This window comes from Telmatherina bonti, assembly GCF_933228915.1.
Source record: "Telmatherina bonti genome assembly, chromosome: 4".
In the NCBI taxonomy this organism is placed as follows: Eukaryota; Metazoa; Chordata; class Actinopteri; order Atheriniformes; family Telmatherinidae; genus Telmatherina; species Telmatherina bonti.
Genome location: NC_136622.1, coordinates 27469058 through 27491470, shown reverse-complemented (window position 1 = coordinate 27491470; position 22413 = coordinate 27469058). Strand labels below are relative to the sequence as shown.

The window sequence follows — 22413 nt, the reverse complement described above, 5'->3', positions numbered from 1 at the left end:
ACTAGCTCATATGTCATACTAGCTTTTTGCACAACTTCTTAGTTTAGTGAAAAATGGAGGAGATAACTCATTTCTTTGTAAGTTTATTACACGTTTTAATAAAGCATAGACTTATTAACATTACAACAAAGAGCTGATTTTATTAAAAGATATTTTATTGCTCTCATTGTTTACCACTAAAATTAAACATCTTAATTGTCTAGAGTTTAATAACTACATAACATTATATAGGCTACATTCTATTTACTTAAGTTTTGCCAAAAAGGATTATAAGTAGTTATTATGCCTTTACAGAATAGTTTGCAAATACACCGTAGCCTTTTCTGACATGTTTTTGCTTATTAGTGATCAATCAGATTGGTTGTTGACTTATCAATCCATTAACTAAAAACGATTTCAACGCAAATCTGTCTCTTGCAGTGTCTACGACCTCGCGTTTAAGCCAGATGGCAGCCAACTCATCATAGCTGCAGGGCTTCGTGTGCTGGTAAGATGATCCTGTTAAAAAAAAAAAAAAAAAAAAAAAATATTCTTTTCTCCAATTTAGATAAAATATTACTTTTTAGAATGAAAATTCAGAAAGAAAGGCTGGTAGAAAAGGCGCAAAGGAATTCTTTGTTTTGCATTGATTTATTTTAAATTCCGGCTTTATGAAGTAAGATATTTTACTTTTTTCTTGTCAACTTAATTTGTTTGTTAATGAAACAACTTGTATTTAGGGAACATTTTTAATCATTTTGAAATGTAATCAGTCCTTTTTTCAACCTTTAAAAAATGTTCTAACTTTAAGGATACCAGGCAATGATTATGAGTTTTATTTATTATTTTCTTTAAAAATTTCCTTAAAAGTTTACAGAAATGAAAGCCCATCATTTTGTAAGTAAATTATGTTGTGGATACAGGTCAGGGTTGCAGAGAAGCCAGTCCAGAATCATTACCATCTTCTTCTGCAGCCATGCCTCTGTAATATCAAAATAATATTATTTTTGATTGTCTTGTTGAAGTAATGCATAGATGTCCCTGGAAAAAAATTTTGTTTTGAAGGTAGATTTTCTTGCTCTAAAATATTATTGTACTTTTCTGCATCAGATTTACCTTCACAAAAAAATCTGATTAAAAAATTTGATTACCTGTGCCAAGGGCTCTGATCCAACCTCATGCTATTGTAAAACCTGGCTTTTTGGATTTGTGCTGATAACCACCTGGTTATCCTGGTGGTCCTTTTCATCTTCAGTCCAGAACAGATGGCATTTAAAGGTGCATTTTGACCAACACCATCGAGAACTTAAACTGTCTTTTTTTGTCCAGTTAAAAGATCACTTCAGTCTTGGTTCTGTTGCGTTACAACTGATGACTAAGTTTCATGGTAGTGAAGGTAAATTAAGTCCACATAAGTGCATTGCTTCACTTTGACTATGCTTGCTAGAGTCTATTGTGTTGGTTTGATCATTCAACAGTAAAACGGAAGTCAAGTTAATCTGTATGAACATAAAGTCTCTGTATACTAAAGAATTTAATGAAGGTTTGAGTGTTTTTATTTATGTGTTAGAGTGTGACCAATGTTAAACTCTCAGATATTAATGTTTTTATTGCTTTGATTTTACAGCTTTAATGTCACAGTCGGAGTAACCTCATATTTGTAGAGCTTGCCGAACTACTGCCGGTTGTGGCCTGTCCTTTTTTCCTTTTATCTGTTTCTTGCTCCACAGTAGAAACACAAAGAAGTGATGATCATCATTACTGACCTAAAATCTGTCAATATTAAAAGTTTCCACTGAGTTTTAGTTGTTTTTATTTAGTCTTTAGAGCACAACTGCTTTAAATAAATGAAAGCTTGTAATGCTTTAACTGATGTCTTGTCACAGTCTTAGCTCTATCTCTATCTCCTTATTCACTTCAAAGCTTCCACTAGAGTTTGAATACTGTTTTCACAAACAGAAACAGCTTTTTCTATGATACTATTGCAGATTTCAAAGCTGACATGAGAGAGACAGAAAGGTGGAAATGATACTTGGAACAGTCAACTAGGGTGACCCCTGGGACTGATACAATGATATTCTTCTTAACATCCTTGAATTGTTTATGCTCTGCATGGAGAAAAATGTGCAGATCTCCCGTCTTTTTTAAGACAACTTATTTCTTCACATTTTTGTTTACAATCTGTCACATTCTACCCATATCTGATCTCAGACTTAGCTGATATATACATATACTGCTCATATACACCATTTACAGCAAACATTTTTTAAATCTCCAAACTTCTTTTAGATGGGCTATTTTGAAATGCATACTTGAATCTGTTTAAAAAATTAAAATGAACTTGCAAGACAAAGCTTGAAATATTTCATAACAGTTCATAACATCTAAAAATGGACACAAAAGTAAATGTGAGAATTACTGCATTTTTAATTGAAGTATGCTTTATTTTTATAACGTCCTGATTTTTTCTAAATGAGGATGTTTTTCTCTTTTTTTTCTATTTGCAGGTCTGTGATGCAGCAGAAGGAACAATTATTCAGCCTTTAAAAGGACACAAAGACACAGTTTACTGTGTGGCCTATGCCAAGGATGGTAATTAACTGGTTTTGAGTTTGTCAATTAAATTTTCTTATAACATTCATTATTTCTATATTTTACTAACACATGCATTGTTTTACAGGTAAAAGGTTTGCCTCAGGGTCCGCTGACAAAAGTATTATCATCTGGACTTCTAAACTGGAGGGTATTCTAAAATATACGTAAGTATCCTTTACACATCATTTAATTATTACATAGCATGGTATGTACTGCCTCACCTCCTTTTGTTGTGTGTTTCTGTGTGTTTGTTTAGTCATAATGATTCCATCCAGTGTGTCGCCTACAACCCAGTCACTCACCAACTTGCCTCCTGCTCTTCTGGAGATTTTGGTGAGTCCACCTCAAGTTTAAGTCCATGCTGGGCTTTAAAATCTTCAACATAACATCATCATCTTCATATCTTTTCTATTTTTAGGTCTGTGGTCTCCAGAACAAAAATCTGTGAACAAACATAAAGTGAGCAGCAAAATAACATGTTGTGGGTATGTGAAGACTATAACATTTTGCTGCAGCAATCCTGAATGTTTTAATGCAATGTGTTGATGTTGAAGCAAGGGTTTCATTTGATTACAGGTGGACAAATGATGGGCAGTATCTTGCTATCGGCATGATGAATGGAGTGGTGAGCATACGGAACAAAAACGGAGAGGAGAAGGTCAAAATAGAGCGTCCAGGAGGTTCATCCTCTCCAATCTGGTCCATAGCCTGGAACCCCTCTAAGTCAGTCCTCATAGTTATTGCAATATCTGTTGATAAAAACAAATGCTTAATCAGCTTTTAATAAATGTTCATTTGTAATGATCAGCTAATGAGACATGTACATTTATTGGTGTATCCTAGATTTAATCACTTTTGTGATTATATATGAGTGATTACTGTGATGGACTGGCGACCTGTCCAGGTTGCACCCTGCCTCTCGCCCAAAGACTGCTGGGATAGGCTCCAGCTTACCTGCAACCCTTCATCAGACTAAGCGGATAGGATAATGAAAGAATGAATGCACGAGTGCTTGTTGAATTGTAGGTGAAGAGTTTTCATGTGGTCAGCAGGTGGCAGCAGTTGACATGGGAGTGGTTAAACTCTGAAGGAGAGAATTATGAAGCCTAGGATCAACTGTCTCCACTCTCTGCTATCCCCTACAGCTAAAGCCAGTAGCGCTTGCACGGCTACTGAAGCATGCCATTAAATAGATTAATTAAGGAAAACAAAGCCATTAAGATATTGAAAAGAAGAAGAGAGGCAGGTGGGGTAGATGTGGCAGTGATGAGAGGCAAAAGATATTTTATCATTCGATTGATTCATATATTATAATCAGTCATTAGGTCAAAGCATGAGGTCAGTCAGGGGAAGGTTTGTCTTGAGCTGCTACAGATTTGGTTTCCTGTGAATTAAGGTTAGCGTCGACAGTTTTGACAGGGTGAATAGGTCCATACACGTACCCTGTAATACAATACTTTGTGTTGACATGCAATCAAAAAGTTCCGAATAAAAACATAGGTGAGCTTTCCTTTCTCTCCCCTATAAAGGTAGGTAAAATTCTTGACCCTGTGTCTCACAAATAAAGATTGGCCTATCTGATTTTCACTGTCACAGCCCCCAATAGCACAAAAAGATGGCATAAGCACTTAAGAATAAACTCTTTTTGTCTTACAGGGATGAACACAATGATATTCTGGCTGTGGCAGACTGGGGCCAAAAGCTCTCCTTCTACCAGCTCAGTGGAAAACAGGTGAGCATCAATAATAATTGTGAAATAAAATCCCCAATCTAAAAACAATGTTTTATATCCAAAGTACAAACACCATGAGTCTCGGGCTACATACTACATTTTGTGTATACAGTCTTGTCACAACAACAGGAACACCCCCCCCCCCCCCCCCCCCCCTTTTTTTTAAAATTTTTTTTTTACCTATCCAATTGTTGCTTTAAATATATCGAATATAACATATATTTGTCCAAGATTTATAGTATTGGAAGCACTTAAGTGAGTTTGGGATTTGTGTTTCTTGCTATAATCAGGCTGTCGAGGTCTGCTAAAACCATAACAGCACATTGGAAGTGATCCTGCTATGTTTTAATGGCCCCTTCTCTGTCCCTCCAACCTTCTCATATCCCTAAGGGCGATATTGTAATCAAAGACAAATACACGCTTTTCATTTCTCTGCTGTTATGCCTTGGGCTCATGCGTCATCATCTTCCTATTTATCAATTTAAATGAACGTTTTATTTTGATAACATCACTGGGGATTGCTTGCATTGAAAGAAAATAACAGAGAAATTCTCAGTGAAGGTTTTTTGAACAGTGAAGGAAAACAGATGGACAGAACTGGGTGACCCGATATGATGGTGAGAAAATGGACTCTAATAGAATAGAGGCAATTTAGACCAGAGAAACTCTTTCTTTTCCTCAGAATCAAAAGGGAAATTTAATGCACTGAGGAATATGAGGCACAAAGGACAGAAGAAAGTGTTGGCTCCAACTCCCGAGCAATAAATAAGACATTTTTGTTTTATTCCTGTTGTAATTTTTCTCCCTTTGTCTCCCACAGATTGGAAAAGACCGAACTCTAAACTATGACCCATGCTGTGTAAGCTATTTTTCCAAGGGCGAGTACATAGTGATGAGTGGCTCGGATAAACAGGTGTCGCTGTACACTAAAGATGGTGTGCGGTTAGGAACCATTGGAGAGCAGAATGCCTGGGTGTGGACATGCCGAGTTAAGCCCGAGTCCAACTTTGTGGTGGGTCCACAGCTTGTGAAGCAATATGCCTATAAAAACCTAATTTCCTGCCCTTGAACAGTGATGCATGTCATAAAGAGAGAAAACTTCCAAGAAATTCATGAAAAACACTTTAAGCTCAAATCTGACATCTGTGGTGCCAGTGGTGTTTGATGTGATAACAGTGTTCTTCTTTAACAACACAGATACACAGGTTATGCTTTTTCAGCAACACATACAGCTTTTCCTCTCACTATATTTAACTGAAAGTGATGAGGCACACAGGAGAGAATTGGTTTCTGGCAGATTCTCTCAGCTCTGCTGCGGAGATGCTTTAACAACAGGAGCATTTTCCCACTCCCTCAGTCTTTTCTTAGAGGCGTTAATAGGATGTACTGCTACTTTGTTGTCTCTTATCTAGGTGTTGGGCTGCCAGGATGGGACCATCGCCTGCTACCAACTTGCCTTCAGCACAGTTCACGGCCTCTACAAGGATCGTTATGCTTACAGAGACAGCATGACGGATGTCATTGTCCAGCACCTCATCACTGAGCAAAAAGGTGCAGTTTTGCACAAGTAATGAGATACTGAGTTGTCAGCTTAAGACCTATTATGATTACTCCCCTGAAAAATGTGTCTAATTAAATCACAGTGACATGATCAGGGCTCAGGAGGCAGTGTGTTTTGTTAGCAACTCTTAAAAGATAACAAATTACATTTAGTTGTTGTCATATGAACCATGTAATATTTAGTAAGGGCCAGCATTCGGGTGTTTGGGGGAAAGTCTTTAAGTTTTTTTTTCTTATTATTAAGTGACATTTAAATTCTTAGCACAAAGAGGTAAGAGAATCAAGTAAACTTTAAAGAAAAAAACTTAATTGAGATTAATGAACACTCTCAACCTACTTTATTTAGTGTTCATCGACACTTTTTCACATTCGCCTCTTTTTTCTAGTGAGGATCAAGTGTCGCGAGTTGGTGAGAAAGATTGCCATCTACAGAAACCGTCTTGCCATCCAGCTGCCTGAGAAGATCCTCATCTACGAGCTTTACTCAGACGACTCCTCTGACATGTACTACCGCATCAAGGAGAAAATTTGCAGGAAGTTTGAATGCAACCTGCTGGTGGTCTGTTCCCAGCATATAATTCTGTGCCAGGTCAGAGGAGATAAGAGTTCTGTTGCTACACTTGCAAATTTTTGGTTGAAAGTATAGCAGACTATATCAAATAATTCATTTTAACTTGCAAACTTGTTACTTTTATACAACAGCCTCTTTCTATTTAGGTCATCTCACAATCAAACAGATTTTTTTTTTTTTGGTTTTACTTTTCTGGTTAAAGTCTTGTGACCTCCCCTGACACCGCTCCCTGTAGATAATGTTCATGTGCACTTGATTGTGTAAGAGGCAGTAGGAGACATTTTAGCTCCATTATTATGATGAAAGCAGAGTGAATCAGAGCTTAGCCATTTCTTACAGATGTTTTTGCCTATCTTGCACAAGGCTGCAGTTGTACATGTGTTACCCAGCCTGTGCCTTTCCCCTTTTTTCATCTTTCCTGGATAATGTAAGCCAGTTTGAGTGAAAGGGAAGGTCCACAGTCTGTTGAGCCAATGGGCTCTCCTGGAGTTCCTCTCTGCTTCTCGTCTCTGTGTGTTTGACAGAGGCTGGTAGGGAGGTGGAGCAGGCATAACACAGAGGTTATTTCCTTTTAAATCTGTCTCAGTGTGACAGAGGTGCTTCAGATCTCTGTTGGGGATATTCATGTTTCATGCCTCAGACAACTTCTAGACCTTACATGGCTATCCATTCAATTAAATAATTGTTTATCTTTATATTGTTGCTTTCTGACAGTGAACCACCCTCTGCGCTGATTGAAAGACCAAAAGGCTACAGATTGTTTGACTTGTGTGTTTGGCTAAAATTAAGAGAGTGTGAAATTATACAATAAAAACAGAATCATTTGGCTAAACTAAACCAGTTTGTGTTTCTAATTTGTAATACTTTACATAAATGTGGTTTGCTTTTTGTGTTCTACTCCCTGCAGGAGAAGAGACTCCAGTGTCTTTCCTTTACCAGTGTCAGGGAAAAAGAATGGGTGATGGAATCTTTAATTCGTTACATCAAAGTCATTGGCGGTCCACCAGGCAGGGAAGGCTTGCTGGTGGGCTTAAAGAATGGAGCTGTGAGTAATTCAAGAAATTTTTGTACCACAACCTTAGAAATGCCTGTCATGCCATGTCATTTGCCAGTGGTTCAAGAATATGAGCACAAATAGAAAACTTGCTTTCTTCATTAGAAATGAGGATGGGCCTGCGAGTCACTACACATATGACAGAATTCAACAAGTAATTGTTAAGATTGTCTTTTTGCATGTTTTGAATTTGCTCTGCTGATCATTGTTGTTGTAGATCCTGAAGATATTTGTTGACAACCCGTTTCCCATCACGCTACTGAAGCTGTCAACATCAGTGCGCTGTCTGGACATGAGTGCTTCTCGCAATAAGCTGGCTGTGGTGGATGAACACAACACTCTTTTGGTTTATGACATCAACAGCAAAGAACTACTTTTTCAGGTCAGCAGGCAGTAGAAATGCTATGGGGAGGAACCTAATTTGGGAGATTTTTTAAGTCCATTTCAAAGGTGCAGCAGAGTGGAAAAAGCAGAAACACGCATGCATGTTTAATTATGAAGAATGGGAATGCATTTATTTGTTGTATGTTGGTCTTTGTTCCACAGACATCTTTACACCTTTGTATTCCTGTGTCCTCTCATGGTTTCCATGTAGGAGCCAAATGCCAACAGTGTAGCCTGGAACACCCAGTGTGAGGATATGCTGTGCTTTTCTGGAAATGGCTATCTTAACATCAAGGCTAGTAACTTTCCTGTACACCAGCAGAAGATGCAAGGCTTCATAGTTGGCTACAACGGCTCAAAGATATTTTGCCTCCATGTCTATTCCATGTCTGCAGTGGAGGTGCCTCAGGTTGGTTGCATTTTGTTAGTCTGCCCTCCTATGCTGGTGACAATTTTTCGTGTCACAAGGACTTGAGTTATTTTCGAATTTATTTGTTTGTGACTGTTTTTTCTGTGTAAAATTTGTAATGTTTTTTAACTGTAGTGTCACTGTTCTGCACAGTCTGCTCCCATGTACCAGTACCTGGAGAGGAAGATGTTTAAAGAGGCCTACCAGATTGCATGTCTTGGTGTGACAGACAGTGACTGGGGGGATTTGGCCACAGAGGCTCTGGAGGGACTTGACTTTGAAACCGCCAAGAAGGTCAGTCAGACACTCAAGCTGTTCTGATTAAGACCAGTGTCATCCTGCTATACAGTTTACTACTTTAGCTAAGATCAGCTAAACTAGAGTACCAGAACGGACATCTGTGCGCCTCAGCCTTGTTTGGCAACTTATCTGCAAACAACTCAAACCAGTCTGTTTCCTTTTACCCTGGAATCCAAATAGACAATGAAACTCTCATTAATATTTTCCAGCATGAGGATCCCAGTTCTATTTTTGGTTATATTTTTTGATAAAAATGCTGTTTTTCAGACATTAAATTTGTTGAGAAATTTCTACTGCAAGAACATGACCAACACAATTATTACCCAGCTATTTACTTTATAGTGTGCAGTTGTGATTAGGCAAAAGAAAAACAGTGATGTTTTCTCCAAACTTAGGGTTGTGAAACTGTCGTTGACTAAATCTGAGGATCGTTTTCAGGTAGTAAATTCCAAAAAAAGAGAATGGATTAAAAAGTTGACAAATCTTTCAGGCAAGAGTTTTAAGTTTACAGCAAAGCAAATACTATGAAAATCTACCACATAGGTTCTGAGAAGTTCTTCTAAATCATTCCATGTTTTCCCTCCATTGTCAGGCTTTTATTAGAATCAGAGACCTGCGCTACCTGGAGCTGATCAACAGCATTGAGGTAAAACCAATGTGTTTACACAGAAAACATAAAAAAGAAAATTATAATTGTTTATACACATTTATTTGCCAAACTTTTCCAAAGGCAGAGCTTTTACACACCGCTAGCATCTGTACATTTGGTCAAAATGCGTGACGAAAGTCTGCCTTTGCAGGAAAATGTTGAAAAAAAAAGGAAGAAATATACCATTCCATAAAAACTCTGTTCTGTTGTAGTATGTATGAGAAAAGTGAAGTGAAATTTGCCTTCTGCATGCCAGTAGTTCTCTTTCTTATAGCCAACTATGTTTTGTCTCTGTGTGTTTATACACTCACATACCTAACTGTTGTCCAAATGTATGTGTGTGTTTACATGGCTGTGACTGTTTATCTCTGCACACATGCTAGTATTTGTGTTGACTGATTTGCAGGAGAGGAAGAAACGGGGTGAGAACGACAATGAGCTGTTCCTGGCAGACGTCTATGCCTTCCAGGGGAAATTCCACGAGGCAGCCAAGCTCTACAAACGCACCGGCCACGAATCTAGAGCCCTGAGCATGTACACTGACCTGCGGATGTTTGAGTATGCCAAGGTGATTGAATCATCGATTGACCAAAACACGGGCACATGGTTGTAAACATGCTTTTTTATGAATGCAGACATAAAGACGGTGAAGTATAGCATATTTTATGGGCTTAGAACATGTGTTTTTCTTCGTTACATGCATTTATGCCAAGTTGAGGCCCTGCGCAGTGTTCAAAAAGCCCCACTTTACCGCCTGTCTTTCATCTCCTCATACATCTCCAAAAACTCTACATGCATCATCTGATCAGTACACAACACAGATGCTGCACTCACATAGACCTGTACAATACAAGGGTAACTTGCACATATATTTAAAGTTGGAATTGGAGCACAAATGGAGAGAATTAAGCCGAACATCTGCTCCTCTAGGAAGACTTTGATGAAGAGGTCAGTTGGAGCTGAAAAAACAAAATGAAGCTTTGTTATGTTTCCATGTGGGGGGTAGTTTTGATCATAAGCATTATATTCACTTTACTGGAGTAAATGACACAGCCATGAATTGTTCATGTATATTTCTGCATGCATGTGTATCAGATCATATCTGTGTTTGATGTGGCGGCTGTATATTTATGTGCCTGAGTGGCCATCTGGTCCCACAGGCTGTTTGTTTTAGGTAGGATGGACACCGGAGGGAAAGGGCCTTCTAGCTGCCTGATGTGTGTGTATCTCTCTTCCTCCTCACTCAGAATCGACCCTCATGGATTTGTCTGCCTGAAGGGGACTGCTTTTGCTCTCGCTTTGCATTACTTTTGGGAGTGTACTCATGACACTAACACCAGTGAAATGAGACATATTTAAATATGCCAGTATATCTGACCCACAATCGACCGAAAAGTCATTTTTCAAGCCCTTTCTACTGGATTTAGAATTCTTTTTACCTGAAAAACAATTAAAAACTCTTGGCAATCCTGCATTTAGGGGCTTACACTAATTTAGTGTCCAACTAAATTCCATAGAAATTATAAACTGCAACAAAAGCACCAGTAGAGGAGATGTAGATTAATGAGTGTTGTCTGCTTAGACCAGTGGAGACGACCCATTAGTGATTTTTTTCAGGAGAGGCGTCCTTGGCTTCTGTTTTCACTCTAAACACATAGATTTATGGAAGAAAATAGCACACTTTAAGCCATTTCATACAAACTTTTAACTGTATATTCAGTATTGCATGACATTAGTCTTAATGTGGATTTTTACTTGAACATGGTGTGTGAATAATCCCGTCATTCTATTTGCAGGAGTTTGTTGGGACTACAGACCCAAAGAGCTCTCGAATGCTAATGACCAAGCAGGCAGATTGGGCTAAAAGCAGCAAGGAGCCACGAGCCGCAGCAGAAATGTACTTGTCCGCCGGAGAACATATGAAAGCTATAGACATTATTGGAGAGCACGGCTGGGCTGACATGTAAGTGTCTGCCACTCTATTAAACCTTCTAGATTGTTCTTCCATTGTTTGATGTACTGATATTTACCTCTGCCATGGAGATTATGTTTTTGCCAGCGTTTATTTGTTTGTTTGTCTGTGTTCAAGATAACTTAAAAAGTTATGGATGAATTTTAATGAAATTTTTAGGAGTTGTTGAAAATGTTAAAAGGAAGAACTGGTGATCTGGATCACCGTTTGGATCCAGGAACTTCTTAAAGGCCTTGCTGGAGGTTTGCGCTCTGAGTGCTTTTCTAGTTCAGCTTAATTTTTTATTTTAATGTAATTAATTTTTTGTAAGCTACCTGCAAACTCCTCTCAGATCAATACACATGCAAAGACCTTTTTCTGTTTGCATTCTCATCAATAATAGGAATCCTGATAATATAGTATATGCAAGTTGACCGGTAGATGACGGACCAGTCAGAGTTGAATTTATCTAGTCTATCCTATATGGACTCTACAGACTTCGCTGGTCTATTTATCTGTAAATTATATAATTTTCTTGGTTTGTCATGGTTGACATTATTTAATTGGGCAACTGATCAGGAATTTTAACCCTAGTCCCCAAAAAGTTGGTGAAAGATAGTGACGGTGCTGGGCTGGTTGGAGTGTTCAAACCACTGTTGTGAGTCCGGTTAGAACTCCAAAGAACAAGTCACTTGAACTTCAACGGCGTTTATTAAGCCAACTGACACTGTAAAATTTAAATGAAAGGAGAATATAATGATTTGCAAATCTCACAACCTAATATATTATCATGAGACATTTTATCCCTTCAAAGAATTTTAAATTTGATGGCAGCAACACGTCTCAAGATTGAGGTTTATCATTGTGTAGCATCCCCTCTCCATTTGAACAATTTCAGCTAATATCTGGAAAGGGAGGAGTCCTGGAATTTATTGTCAGGTGTCTTCTTTTCCTGTTGTGCTAAATCCTTACCACTGGTGAAAGGTCTGGACTGCAGGCAGATTAATTCTGCATCTGAACTCTTCTCCTTCTAAGCCAAGCTCTTATGATGAATACAGTATGTGCTTTAGCATTGTCTTGCTGAAATGTTCAAAGCCTTCCTTAAAAGAAACGTTGTCCGGAAGGAAGAAAATTTGTCAAAACCAGAGGTTAAAACCTCTGTGTACTTTTTAGCACTGCTTGAACCTTCACAGGTGTGTAAGATCTTCGTGCCATAGGAACTGAAGCACCCTGAACCATCAGAAATGTAAGCTTTTAAACAGTCTTCTGATAACAAACTAGATAGTCCCTCTCCTCTTCTTCTCCACAGGACACAGCATCCACCGTTACCAAAAAGAATTTCAAATTTTGATTTATTTACCACAGAACAATTTTACACTTCCCTTCAGATCATTTTAAAGAAGCTTTGGTCCAGAGAAGATGACAGCATTTCTGGATCCTGTTAGCATACAGCCTCTTCTTTGCATGAAAGAACTTTGAAGTGCAACTTGTGGATAACACTGTGAAGTGTGTTGTTCATAGATAGTGATTTCATGAAGTGTTCCTGAGTCCATGTAGTGATCAACAGAACCATCAAATACTTCTCCAGTTGTTATAGGATTTGTGCCAATTACATTTCCAGCCTTTTCTGGCCCCAGTTTCAAAGTTTTTTTGGTTTTTTTTTTGGAAGTGGTGCCACCATCAGACTCTAAATGAGATAATAGTTACTATGAAATAATATGTCTAAGTTTTAACATCTGATATGTTGTTGGCATTCTTCTGGGCATACAATATGAGTTTACAAGACTTGCAAATCATTGCATTATTTTTATTTGCAATTTACAGTCTATACTAACATTTCTGGATATATGGTTGTATATATGATAATATCTTAAATACGGCAAGCTAAAAGCAGACATCTGTGTTGCATACTTGGTGGGACAAAGCAACCAAAGTAAACATCTAGATCATGTTTCTGACACCCAAAGCGTTAAAAGTTTCCAACATACTGAGGGAAAGATGTGCCTGCTATAGGGGTACCTGTGAACAATTACCTTTCCATTAACTTTCACTCATGTGTGCACAGTGGGGATGTAGACAGTGACTCTGTGCTGTTGAAATCAGGCAAACTGATATCTGATGGTTGTGTAAGACCTTCCTGCTGACTCCATCTGACCCACTGTGTGCATGTTGTAAGCCTCCTGCTGTGCTACTAGCATATTGGTGCAGCTAACACTGCCACTGAACACAGTCAGAGCTTTTTAACCTGAATCAGAGTCAGCTTGTGACCCTCGTCGATTAACATTTTCTCTGGGGTCATAAGCATAGTTACATAACTGCAACAAACCCTGACTGCTGGGCTCATCTCATTCACGCTGTCTCTTCACTCGTTCCTTTTTTCTTATACAGGTTGATTGACATTGCTCGTAAGTTGGACAAGGCTGAGCGTGAACCACTGGCAAAATGTGCACATCACTTCAAGAGGCTGAAACACCACGGCTACGCTTCAGAGACTTATTCAAAAATGGGAGACTTGAAGGCTCTGCTGGACCTGCATGTGGAAACGCGACACTGGGACGAGGTCAAACACACTTAAACACATCTCCTCAGCTCATCACGGCTTATATCTGAAATGATTTCAGCCAATCACATAAATGTGAAACATATTGTTGCTCTTTATAAACTGTAGTGACTCTCAAAAGTATCATGAACCATGGAATGCACCATTGCATTTCATGGCTTTTTCAATTATGTAGCAAATTCCTAAAAAATGTATTTGTTAGAGTAACCACAGCTGAAAGGCAAACAATAGGACAATATGTCAGCCTAATTTCCTCATTCACTGACAACTAAAACCACACACACTCTTCACAGCTAATCATCCAGCTTTTGATTTCTCTGTATCCATGCCCACATGATGATGATAATGATGATGATGATGATGAAAGGAGTGAGCAGCAATATTGTGAAACTATATGCTGTTTCCAATCACATTTCTCCATCTGGGCAGATCCTGCTGCTCAGAAAGGGAAAAAACTGCTGCATTTCTTTAATCCATCTACATTCTATAATTGAGTTAAAGGCGTTACAAAGATGCATATTGGCAATTTCCATGCTAAAACACCCGAGCCAAAAAACAGAACATAAAATCATGATGACATGCTCCTTAGAATATTTATTTAATCCTCAGAAAGAGAGGAAAGAGTGATGGGGTGGGGGGGGTTTAAAAACATTTAGGTTTTATGTGCATCACAGAGGGCGGTGGATGCCAACACGGGCCAAACTGCACCACAGACTCAGTGTTACAACATGGGCCATATGGATGCTATTCACTGTTCCCACTTTTTTTTCCCTGAAAACTAAGTAAATTAATTCAGGCTCACACTCACACACTCTTACTGTATGGTATGATTAGGGTGTGTTTATTGGCTCAGATTTTGCCAAAGGACATTGAGCTTAATTAATCACTCTGTCAGGCGAATGTGTGTCCACAGGCAGCTCAAGAATAGCTCAATATAATCTGTCATTCAAAGTTACAATTGTATATTTAATTGAGTGTGAAATAAACTTAGCTCATATGCTTTGCTTTGTTTTCAGCTAATTAATAATAAAGCAGAAATATTTTGACTTGAGGTTTCATGTTTATATAAGGACCATGTGGTAACATGCACCTTGCTGACTAACAACAAGTCTGACTAAATCCATAAGTCAAATTGACATATATGCTGTAAGAAACATAAATGTGTACATCTAATGTATCACCTGTTTCATCTGTCTTCTCTGTTGCCATTTTCTCAGGCCTTCTCGCTGGCGGAGAAGCACCCTCACTTCAAATATGATGTCTTTGTGCCTTATGCTCAGTGGTTGGCTGAGAACGACCGCTTTGAGGAGGCTCAGAAAGGTCAGGTCTTCAACTTTAGAGATCAGTTTTAAGCATTCAGCTTGTTAGAATGCAGTAGCATGTAAACTAACATCCTCTTGAAGCGACATGTTTCCAGGATCCTTTTAGTGAACATAAAGCCCACTCCTGCAGCTAATGTTTACATATGGAAGTGATAAAACTTGGCCAGCTCTGGATACAGGCTTTTTTTTTTTTTTTTACTACTTCCTTAAGATTTTCTATATCCCCTGTAAAACATGATCCTCTTTTTGGAGCGTAACTGGACAGAACCAGACTGTCTGTTCGATGAATGACATGCATGCTTGCCTCTAATCACCAGTGCTACAAGCGGCTGTGATGATGATTAGCAACTGTAACCATAGTTATAATCAGCTCATAGATTTATAATTATGATCCCAGCAGGCATATTTCCTTTTCTACATAATCTTCTTCTGCTTGTCTCAACATGGAATTCATGACTGAACAGACCTGATTATATTGGGGTTTGCTTATCGTCATGCATTTTGTTGATTGTGTGGATTTTAGACAGGCAGTGAGGCAGTATTGTGTTACTAGTGATTGTAATGTCTGAGGTTCTGGCCTGTCTCCTGTCCACTGCACGGGTACTTCTCAAAAACAATTTTAGAAAAAGTTATCACTGCTGAAATCTGCTGACGTGGTTTATTATTTTGGGGGCTTTAAATGGAGCCCATTTCGTCCCAAAATGGAAGAGAAAGTTTTTTCTTTTTCTTTTTCTTTTTCTTTTTTTTGTAAATCTGCAGTATTCCCACCAAAAGCTTAAAAACTATCCAGTTTCCTGAAAAAGTATTTCATGGGCTAATATGCTTCTCAGTTTCATTCTCTGTGCTTTTTCCTATTTTGGCTTAATGTAAAGTATATTTGTCTGGATGGTTGCTAAGACTAGAAGGTCTTGACAAGCAGTGCTGCATTCTGCAGCCTTGTCAGCTAGTGTTTTGTGTTTCTGAAAGGGGGAAGGGCGGAGTGCCCGTCGCTAACAGGAACCAACAGCCGCTGAGTGTGGTTTCTATCCAGTTAAGTCTACTGATAAATGTTTGCCACTAATACATTCTGACCCCTGCTGTGATTGCGGGGGTAGAGTCACTGTTGGGGTCTGCTCCCAAAAGCTGCTTCTAATTACCCTCGGATAAGAACATGAAGAATAGTTCTTATGTTTATTTGGACAATGAAGTCAAAGTTATTTTGTGTTTGATACAGAGGAACAGCCTTGCTGTTTGGAGAGGGCTGCTGCTGGTTATTACATGTTGAAAAGGAACATTATGATAACAATATCTTATATTTTGTGGTCATGAAGTACAAATAACTCTTGGCATTTTTTTTTTTTTTTTTTTTTAAATGTGTGTATTTTAAATTTGAATACTTTAAATCTATATGGATATTACATATGTTTTTTCACATTAGCACTGCACATAGGTAAAGGCACCAAACAATAAATGGGTAATATACAACATAAGGAAACTGTGGTGAGCAGTGCTACTCAGCCCAAAACAAACATAGCCTAGACTCAAAGTGAAACCTAAGGCGCAGCCTTTCATACAGCTCATAAATCTTGCTTTCCTGGAAAAAAAAAATAGGGCTTATTTAGACTGACATTATTTCCCAGTTTTGGTGAAAGTCTAAAACTCTTTCATGAAGCAAAGCTGATTCACATGCATGCACAAACTGGTAAGTATAAACTAAGAAGCACATAAGATACAGTGCCTGTGTGCTGAACAATAAACTCATAGGTTTACATAGCAATAAGTTATTTACTGCTGTATTAAAATTTAAATAAAAAATATTTAGACTTTTATTAAACCTGCAGTTAACTTTTTCTTTCTACATTTGCCCTGTGAACTAATTTTTAAACACTAATGCTTCATAATAATAGATTTATATGGTGTTTCTCAAGACATCCAAAGTAATTTACTTGGGATATTCTCTCCACAGTCATTCTACACAAGTAGCCACAACTGCCCTGGGGCAGACTGACAGGAAACACCCACTCCAACCATTATCAAACTATAATTCACATTCATACCCTAGTGCTGCAGCTTTCTGAAAGGCAAGTGGTGTAAAGTGTCTTTCTCCAGGACAAAATGGCAGAATGACTGGAATGAAGCGGGGTTTGAATCATCAATCAGATTAACTTTTACACATCCAAAAGTGATTGATCTTGTTTAGAACAGCAGTATTCAGTAAAGGTTGAGGTAGTACCACTAATGAAAATTTTGAGTCACAGGTGTCATACTCCGGTCCCCAACCTGATTAAAATCAATGTAATCCAACAGCTTCTTGTTAAGTTCTTCACAATAACCCATCAGTTTCAGTCCGGTGTGTTGGAGCAGGGAAACAACAAAAACCTGCAGGATAAAGGGCCTTGAGGACTGGAGTTTGACACCCCTGCCTTAACTAAAGAGGACTTCCTTCTCCAACTGATACTTTAGTAAAATGCCTACATGATGGTGCATATCAGAAATACTGACCACATAAAACCAAGAAGATCATCCAAACATACTTTAGCAAGTGCTACATGTCTTAAATTGTCATTTTAAATACACAAGTTTGACTGTTTCCAAGGTCATAGCTTTGTTTTTTCTCCCTCTTCAGCATTTCACAAAGCTGGGCGTCAGAATGAAGCCGTGAAAGTCCTGGAACAACTCACCCACAATGCAGTGGTGGAGAACAGATTCAATGATGCAGGCTACTACTACTGGATGCTGTCCATGCAGTGTTTGGACATTGCCAGAGGTGGGACATATCTTCATACTGCACAGCTCTGACTGCAGTCAGTTGCTGCTGTAAAGCCTGGTATTTCTCCTTCTCATCCTTTTACTTGTTTGTCTGGAGCAGAAAATGAAGAACAGAAGGATGAAATGCTGAAGAAGTTTGAGCAATTTCAGCATCTTGCTGAGCTTTACCACGTTTATCACTCCATTCAGCGTTACACGGTGAGAGTGTGATACTTTGTCAACTTTAATCTTGTAAAGCAAAACAGACAGAAACAGAGAGCGTAGCGGGGGATGAAGTCACAAGGAAACCATTTAATAGGCTGCAGAATTTAAAGTGATTAAAAGTGGAAACAGTGCCTAACGTGTGTTTAGACTTTTGTTTGTTTTTCTGAATTTGTATTGTTATTGCACTTACAGATATTTATGTATTTTTAAATGAACAGCCTGGTGTGTTTCTGCAGACTTTTGTATTCAAATGTCTCCAAACTACTGAGAGATAAAAATAGGTCTGGTTCTATGAGATTATGTCATTCCACAAAATGAGTCAGGTTTAAAGAGAAATTAAGATAAGCAAGGAGGGTTTTAGGCCAAGCGAACAAAAGAAAGAATAGAGGGCATTAAGTTAAGGTTGCAGTTGACTGAAGAGAAATATCAGCTTGAAAGAGCCACCATTATTAGGGTCCTGAAACCTCCTTGACCTCTATCCCCATGGTAACCAGCTTGATAGAACAAGATGACAACCTTGTCAGTGTTCGTCTCCCAACCCCTCAGACATAACCTGCTTACAAACGACAAATTCCTGTTTATGAGCACTATGTGAGTGACCTGGCCTCTGTCAGTTTGTTGTTTCAGCTTTAATGCTCTGCTGTGGTCACTCCCCTGCAACACAGGGACATCAGTGTGATCCAGACCAGAGCAGGAAACCTCTGCATCTCACTTTAACTCCCCCAGACGGGCACTATAGATTTGAATGATCAACTTTAGGGATGAAATGCTTTTGGTGATTGCTTAAGAAAATTAATCTTTTCCTTTCAGGAGGAATGAGGCACTGCGAAGGGTTAGGCTTCTTTCAGAGCAGGTTAAAGATGGAAGAAATAAGAAGAGGAGCTGAGAAAAATGAAGCTTTAAAATTTAGATCAGCTATTTAGATTATTTTATAATCCTCTCCATCCTACTCCATCACTCATTTTTTATTTATTTATTTATTTAATTAATTTTTCCTATAGGATGAACCCTTCAGTTCCCACATGCCAGAGGCGCTCTTCAACATCTGCAGATTCCTCCTGAACAATCTCACCAGAGACATACCGCCAGGCATCTCTAAAGTGTATCCTTATCTTTAAGAAAGTAAATCCAACATAAAGCATAATGTAAAGTAAAAAATGGGTCTTTCTGTCCTAGATATCTCGTTACAACACACCATGAAATCAAGACTGACACAAGCAGTGACGTAAAATAGAGGAAAAGAGATAAACTAGGAAGAACTGGGAAGAGTTGGCGCCACAGCGGAAACCATTCTGCTGCTGAGAGAAAGAAAGGGGGTGATTACAGGGAGGAGACGATGCCAGCAAGAGGCAGATTTTCGGTTATCGAAACAAGCGCTTTAATTACTGAACTCTTTGCTTAGATACACACAGATAAAACACCAAACAATAAGTTTTGATTTGAACAAACACACACAGTTTACCACGCCCACAATGACAAAGAAAAATCCACCTAGTCACACACTGTGGATGTTGGCATGAGGAAGGAAAGGCCAGCCTTGCAGAAGGAAACCGGCGTGAACAGTTGGAGTCCTCTGTAGCAAAGCTAAACTTTTCCAACAACTTTGAAGTCAGATTTATGGACTAAGTGGGACTGTGTTGGATGTTGTTTGAACAGTCAAACACAATGTCACAAATAACCTCTGAGTTAAACAAGTTACACAATAGGAGGACATGATCATCAGAAAATTCCAGATCTGGATGTGTAGGAGGAGCTGGAGAGGAAAGGAGAGCAACGTTGTTGAGTTTTATGTGATGGAAAAGTGCCAGCGTAAAAGCTGGTGCAGCTGCAACTCATTGACCCTGCTCTTACCTCTCTCAGAGTTGCTCTTACAACAAACAGTCTATATAAACACAAATAAGCAACAGATTCAGCAGGCCAAACAAAATAAATCAGCTCACAAACAGAATGTGCTGCTTTCAGTCCGTGTGGCAGATTTGGGCAGATTTTTTTTTTTTTTTGCAACCCAGTGAGAGAACTGAGAGAATCCAACTCATCATACAGAAGCCTTAACTGGTATATTAGTAACACGCTTTACGCGTTGGCCAAGCAGAGCCGAAAACTGGGTGCATATAAACTCGCCAGGTATTCCTATGAGAAGCTTCAGGAGCTGCACGTTCCATCGCGCTTCTCAGAGGCCATAGAGCTGGACAGCCTCACCATCCGCTCCAAGCCTTTCCATGACAGTGAGGTGTGTTGCAGATGTACAAACATGCTTTGACACATTACCAGTTATCACCGTCCTGTGCTCCAAAAGGTTAAACTTCTTATGTGTCTTGCAGGACCTGATTGAGGGCATGATGTGCTACCGTTGCTCCACCAGCAACCCCCTTCTGAACAACCAGGGCAGTGTGTGCATCAACTGCAGGCAGCCTTTCATCTACTCAGCTTCATCTTATGGTCAGAGACACTTGTTTACCAGAGAACTCGATTAGTCTATTTAGGTTTATTTTTTTAAATTTGGTGCATGTTGCTGCGTGCAGAGGTGCTGCCTCTGGTGCAGTTCTACCTGGAGGAGGCTATCAGTGACGAAGAGGCCCTGTCCCTTATTGACCTGGAAGTTCCTCACAAAGATCAGAGGGATGCACAGGGACAGGATATAGACAACGGTGGTATCCTTTGATCGTGTCTAACTTAAACACATACACAAAGTTACAGATTGTTCATGTGCTTTATATGAATTATGAAGCCCCTGCCCTGCTGGCACCCTAACACACTGCACATTTCTTCTAATTGAAGCATGTGGTTCTCCTCTGCCTTGTGACAGTTCTAAGAAGCTGTTTAGTCTGCATTGGCCTTGATTCTGTGCTTGTGGGTAAGCTGTCAGAACTAAGTCATCTTAGCTCTTGAGCTAATAGGGTTAGTGAGGCTCTCCTGTCTCATCTTAATGGCACTAACCCTCCAACAGCCGTAGACATAGCCCTGGTGTAGGGATTAACCTGCATTAGCCAGCAGACACTCAAGGGCACCGAGGTCTGCTCTGTTCTCCCAAGGCCATACTGTGACTGACAGGCACAACTGATTTTGAACCCATTTCCTTTTTAAAAAGGGTTTTTTTGTTTTGAAAATATAATTAAAGAAAACTAATGTGACAAGTCAATAATATAATCTGAATTATGGTTGATTGTCCTTGATTGATAACAATAAGAGCTGCAGGCTTTGAGGATTGATGATGGTATGGATGATGCAGAGGAAGACCCATTTACAGCCAAAATGAGCTTTGAGGTAAGAAGAGCAAAGATAAAATTGATGAGATGATTAATATTCTGCGAACTGGGCAAACCAGCTGGAGAGGGTGGAAGGTCAGAGTCCATATGAGGATGTGGTTCTGCTCATTTATGTGTCCGAACAGCAAGGGGGCTCTACCTTTGTCCCTGTCAAGGTGAGCCGTTCTGTGCTGCGCTCCATGAGCAGAAGGGACGTCCTGATCAAACGCTGGCCCAGACCGCTCAAATGGGAATACTTCCGCTCCCTGCTGCCTGACGTGAGCATCACCATGTGCCCCACCTGCTTCAAGGTACAACATTTGCATACACGCTAGTATTACGACCTCAGTGAACCATAAAGCTTTTCCTCTTTTATCAACAGTGTTTCTTTTGTTGTTTCCTGATTACATCTTTTCAGTTAGTTCCCTGTGGGATATCTCTTTTATTGTCTTCCTTTGTAGATGTATCACAGTGAGGATTATGAGCTCCTGGTGTTACAGCACAACTGCTGCCCTTACTGCCGCAGACCCATCGACGAACCAAACTGATGTAAACTAAACTGAATCAGCTTCTTATACTGTTTTGGTTCTTTTATTCTCTGTCGTTTCTGTAATCTGTCACCACATCTGTGTTTACATTGTACTATAGTCCTAACTGTGATATGATGTGAGGATGTTTCTTAGTGAAGCCCTTTGTCAAGAGCAGTTGTTTGTTATCCAGGGATGAATGGCAACGTAATGCCTGTAGTGTGTGTGTTGGTCATTATAGAGTGTAAAAGAAGTGCGCCATCAGCCAATCAATCCAACTGGATTAATGGGATCAGATTACCTTAGGCTGCCTGTAAAAACCTCATAACTAGGTGTACAGTATGAAATTGTGATTAGTGAGACAAATGCTTTAAAAAAATCAAGCAAAAGACTGTTTTGACATATAAAAATGTGTTTATACATGTTACTACTCATGAGGACCAGATAATCTCCCAATGTGTGTTTTACAGGGTGGGGCTGTACAGTTTTTATAAAATATTACCTGCTGAAATTTGTTGTTTATATATATATTATAAAGAAAGTCTTTTTACCCACAGTAAAGTTTTTTCAATAAAGTTTTGTGCCACATTACAAAACAAGCTAGAGTGATTTTAACTTCTTAC

At 39.1% G+C, this 22413-nt stretch overlaps 1 protein-coding gene across 2 annotated transcripts; it reads left to right on the top strand.

The window, feature by feature from the left end:
• Window positions 1-3166: 3166 nt before the first annotated feature.
• Window positions 3167-21811, top strand: ift122 (intraflagellar transport 122 homolog (Chlamydomonas); the record flags this gene model as incomplete). Of its 2 annotated transcripts, none has more annotated exons than XM_079239914.1 (23): window positions 3167-3297; window positions 4231-4306; window positions 5127-5318; window positions 5719-5857; window positions 6253-6455; window positions 7345-7482; window positions 7709-7873; window positions 8087-8284; window positions 8438-8578; window positions 9177-9230; window positions 9640-9801; window positions 11030-11196; window positions 13573-13744; window positions 14962-15064; window positions 17672-17812; window positions 17915-18012; window positions 19020-19120; window positions 20083-20248; window positions 20340-20457; window positions 20541-20666; window positions 21206-21282; window positions 21410-21574; window positions 21725-21811. In XM_079239914.1, the coding sequence occupies 23 exons, from the start codon at window positions 3185-3187 to the stop codon at window positions 21809-21811; spliced, it is 3102 nt and encodes a 1033-aa protein (XP_079096040.1). The 2 variants fall into 2 exon arrangements, with proteins under 2 accessions (XP_079096040.1, XP_079096039.1); XM_079239913.1 differs by having other exon boundaries at window positions 3185-3297; window positions 20541-20669.
• Between the last annotated feature and the right edge of the window lie 602 nt (window positions 21812-22413).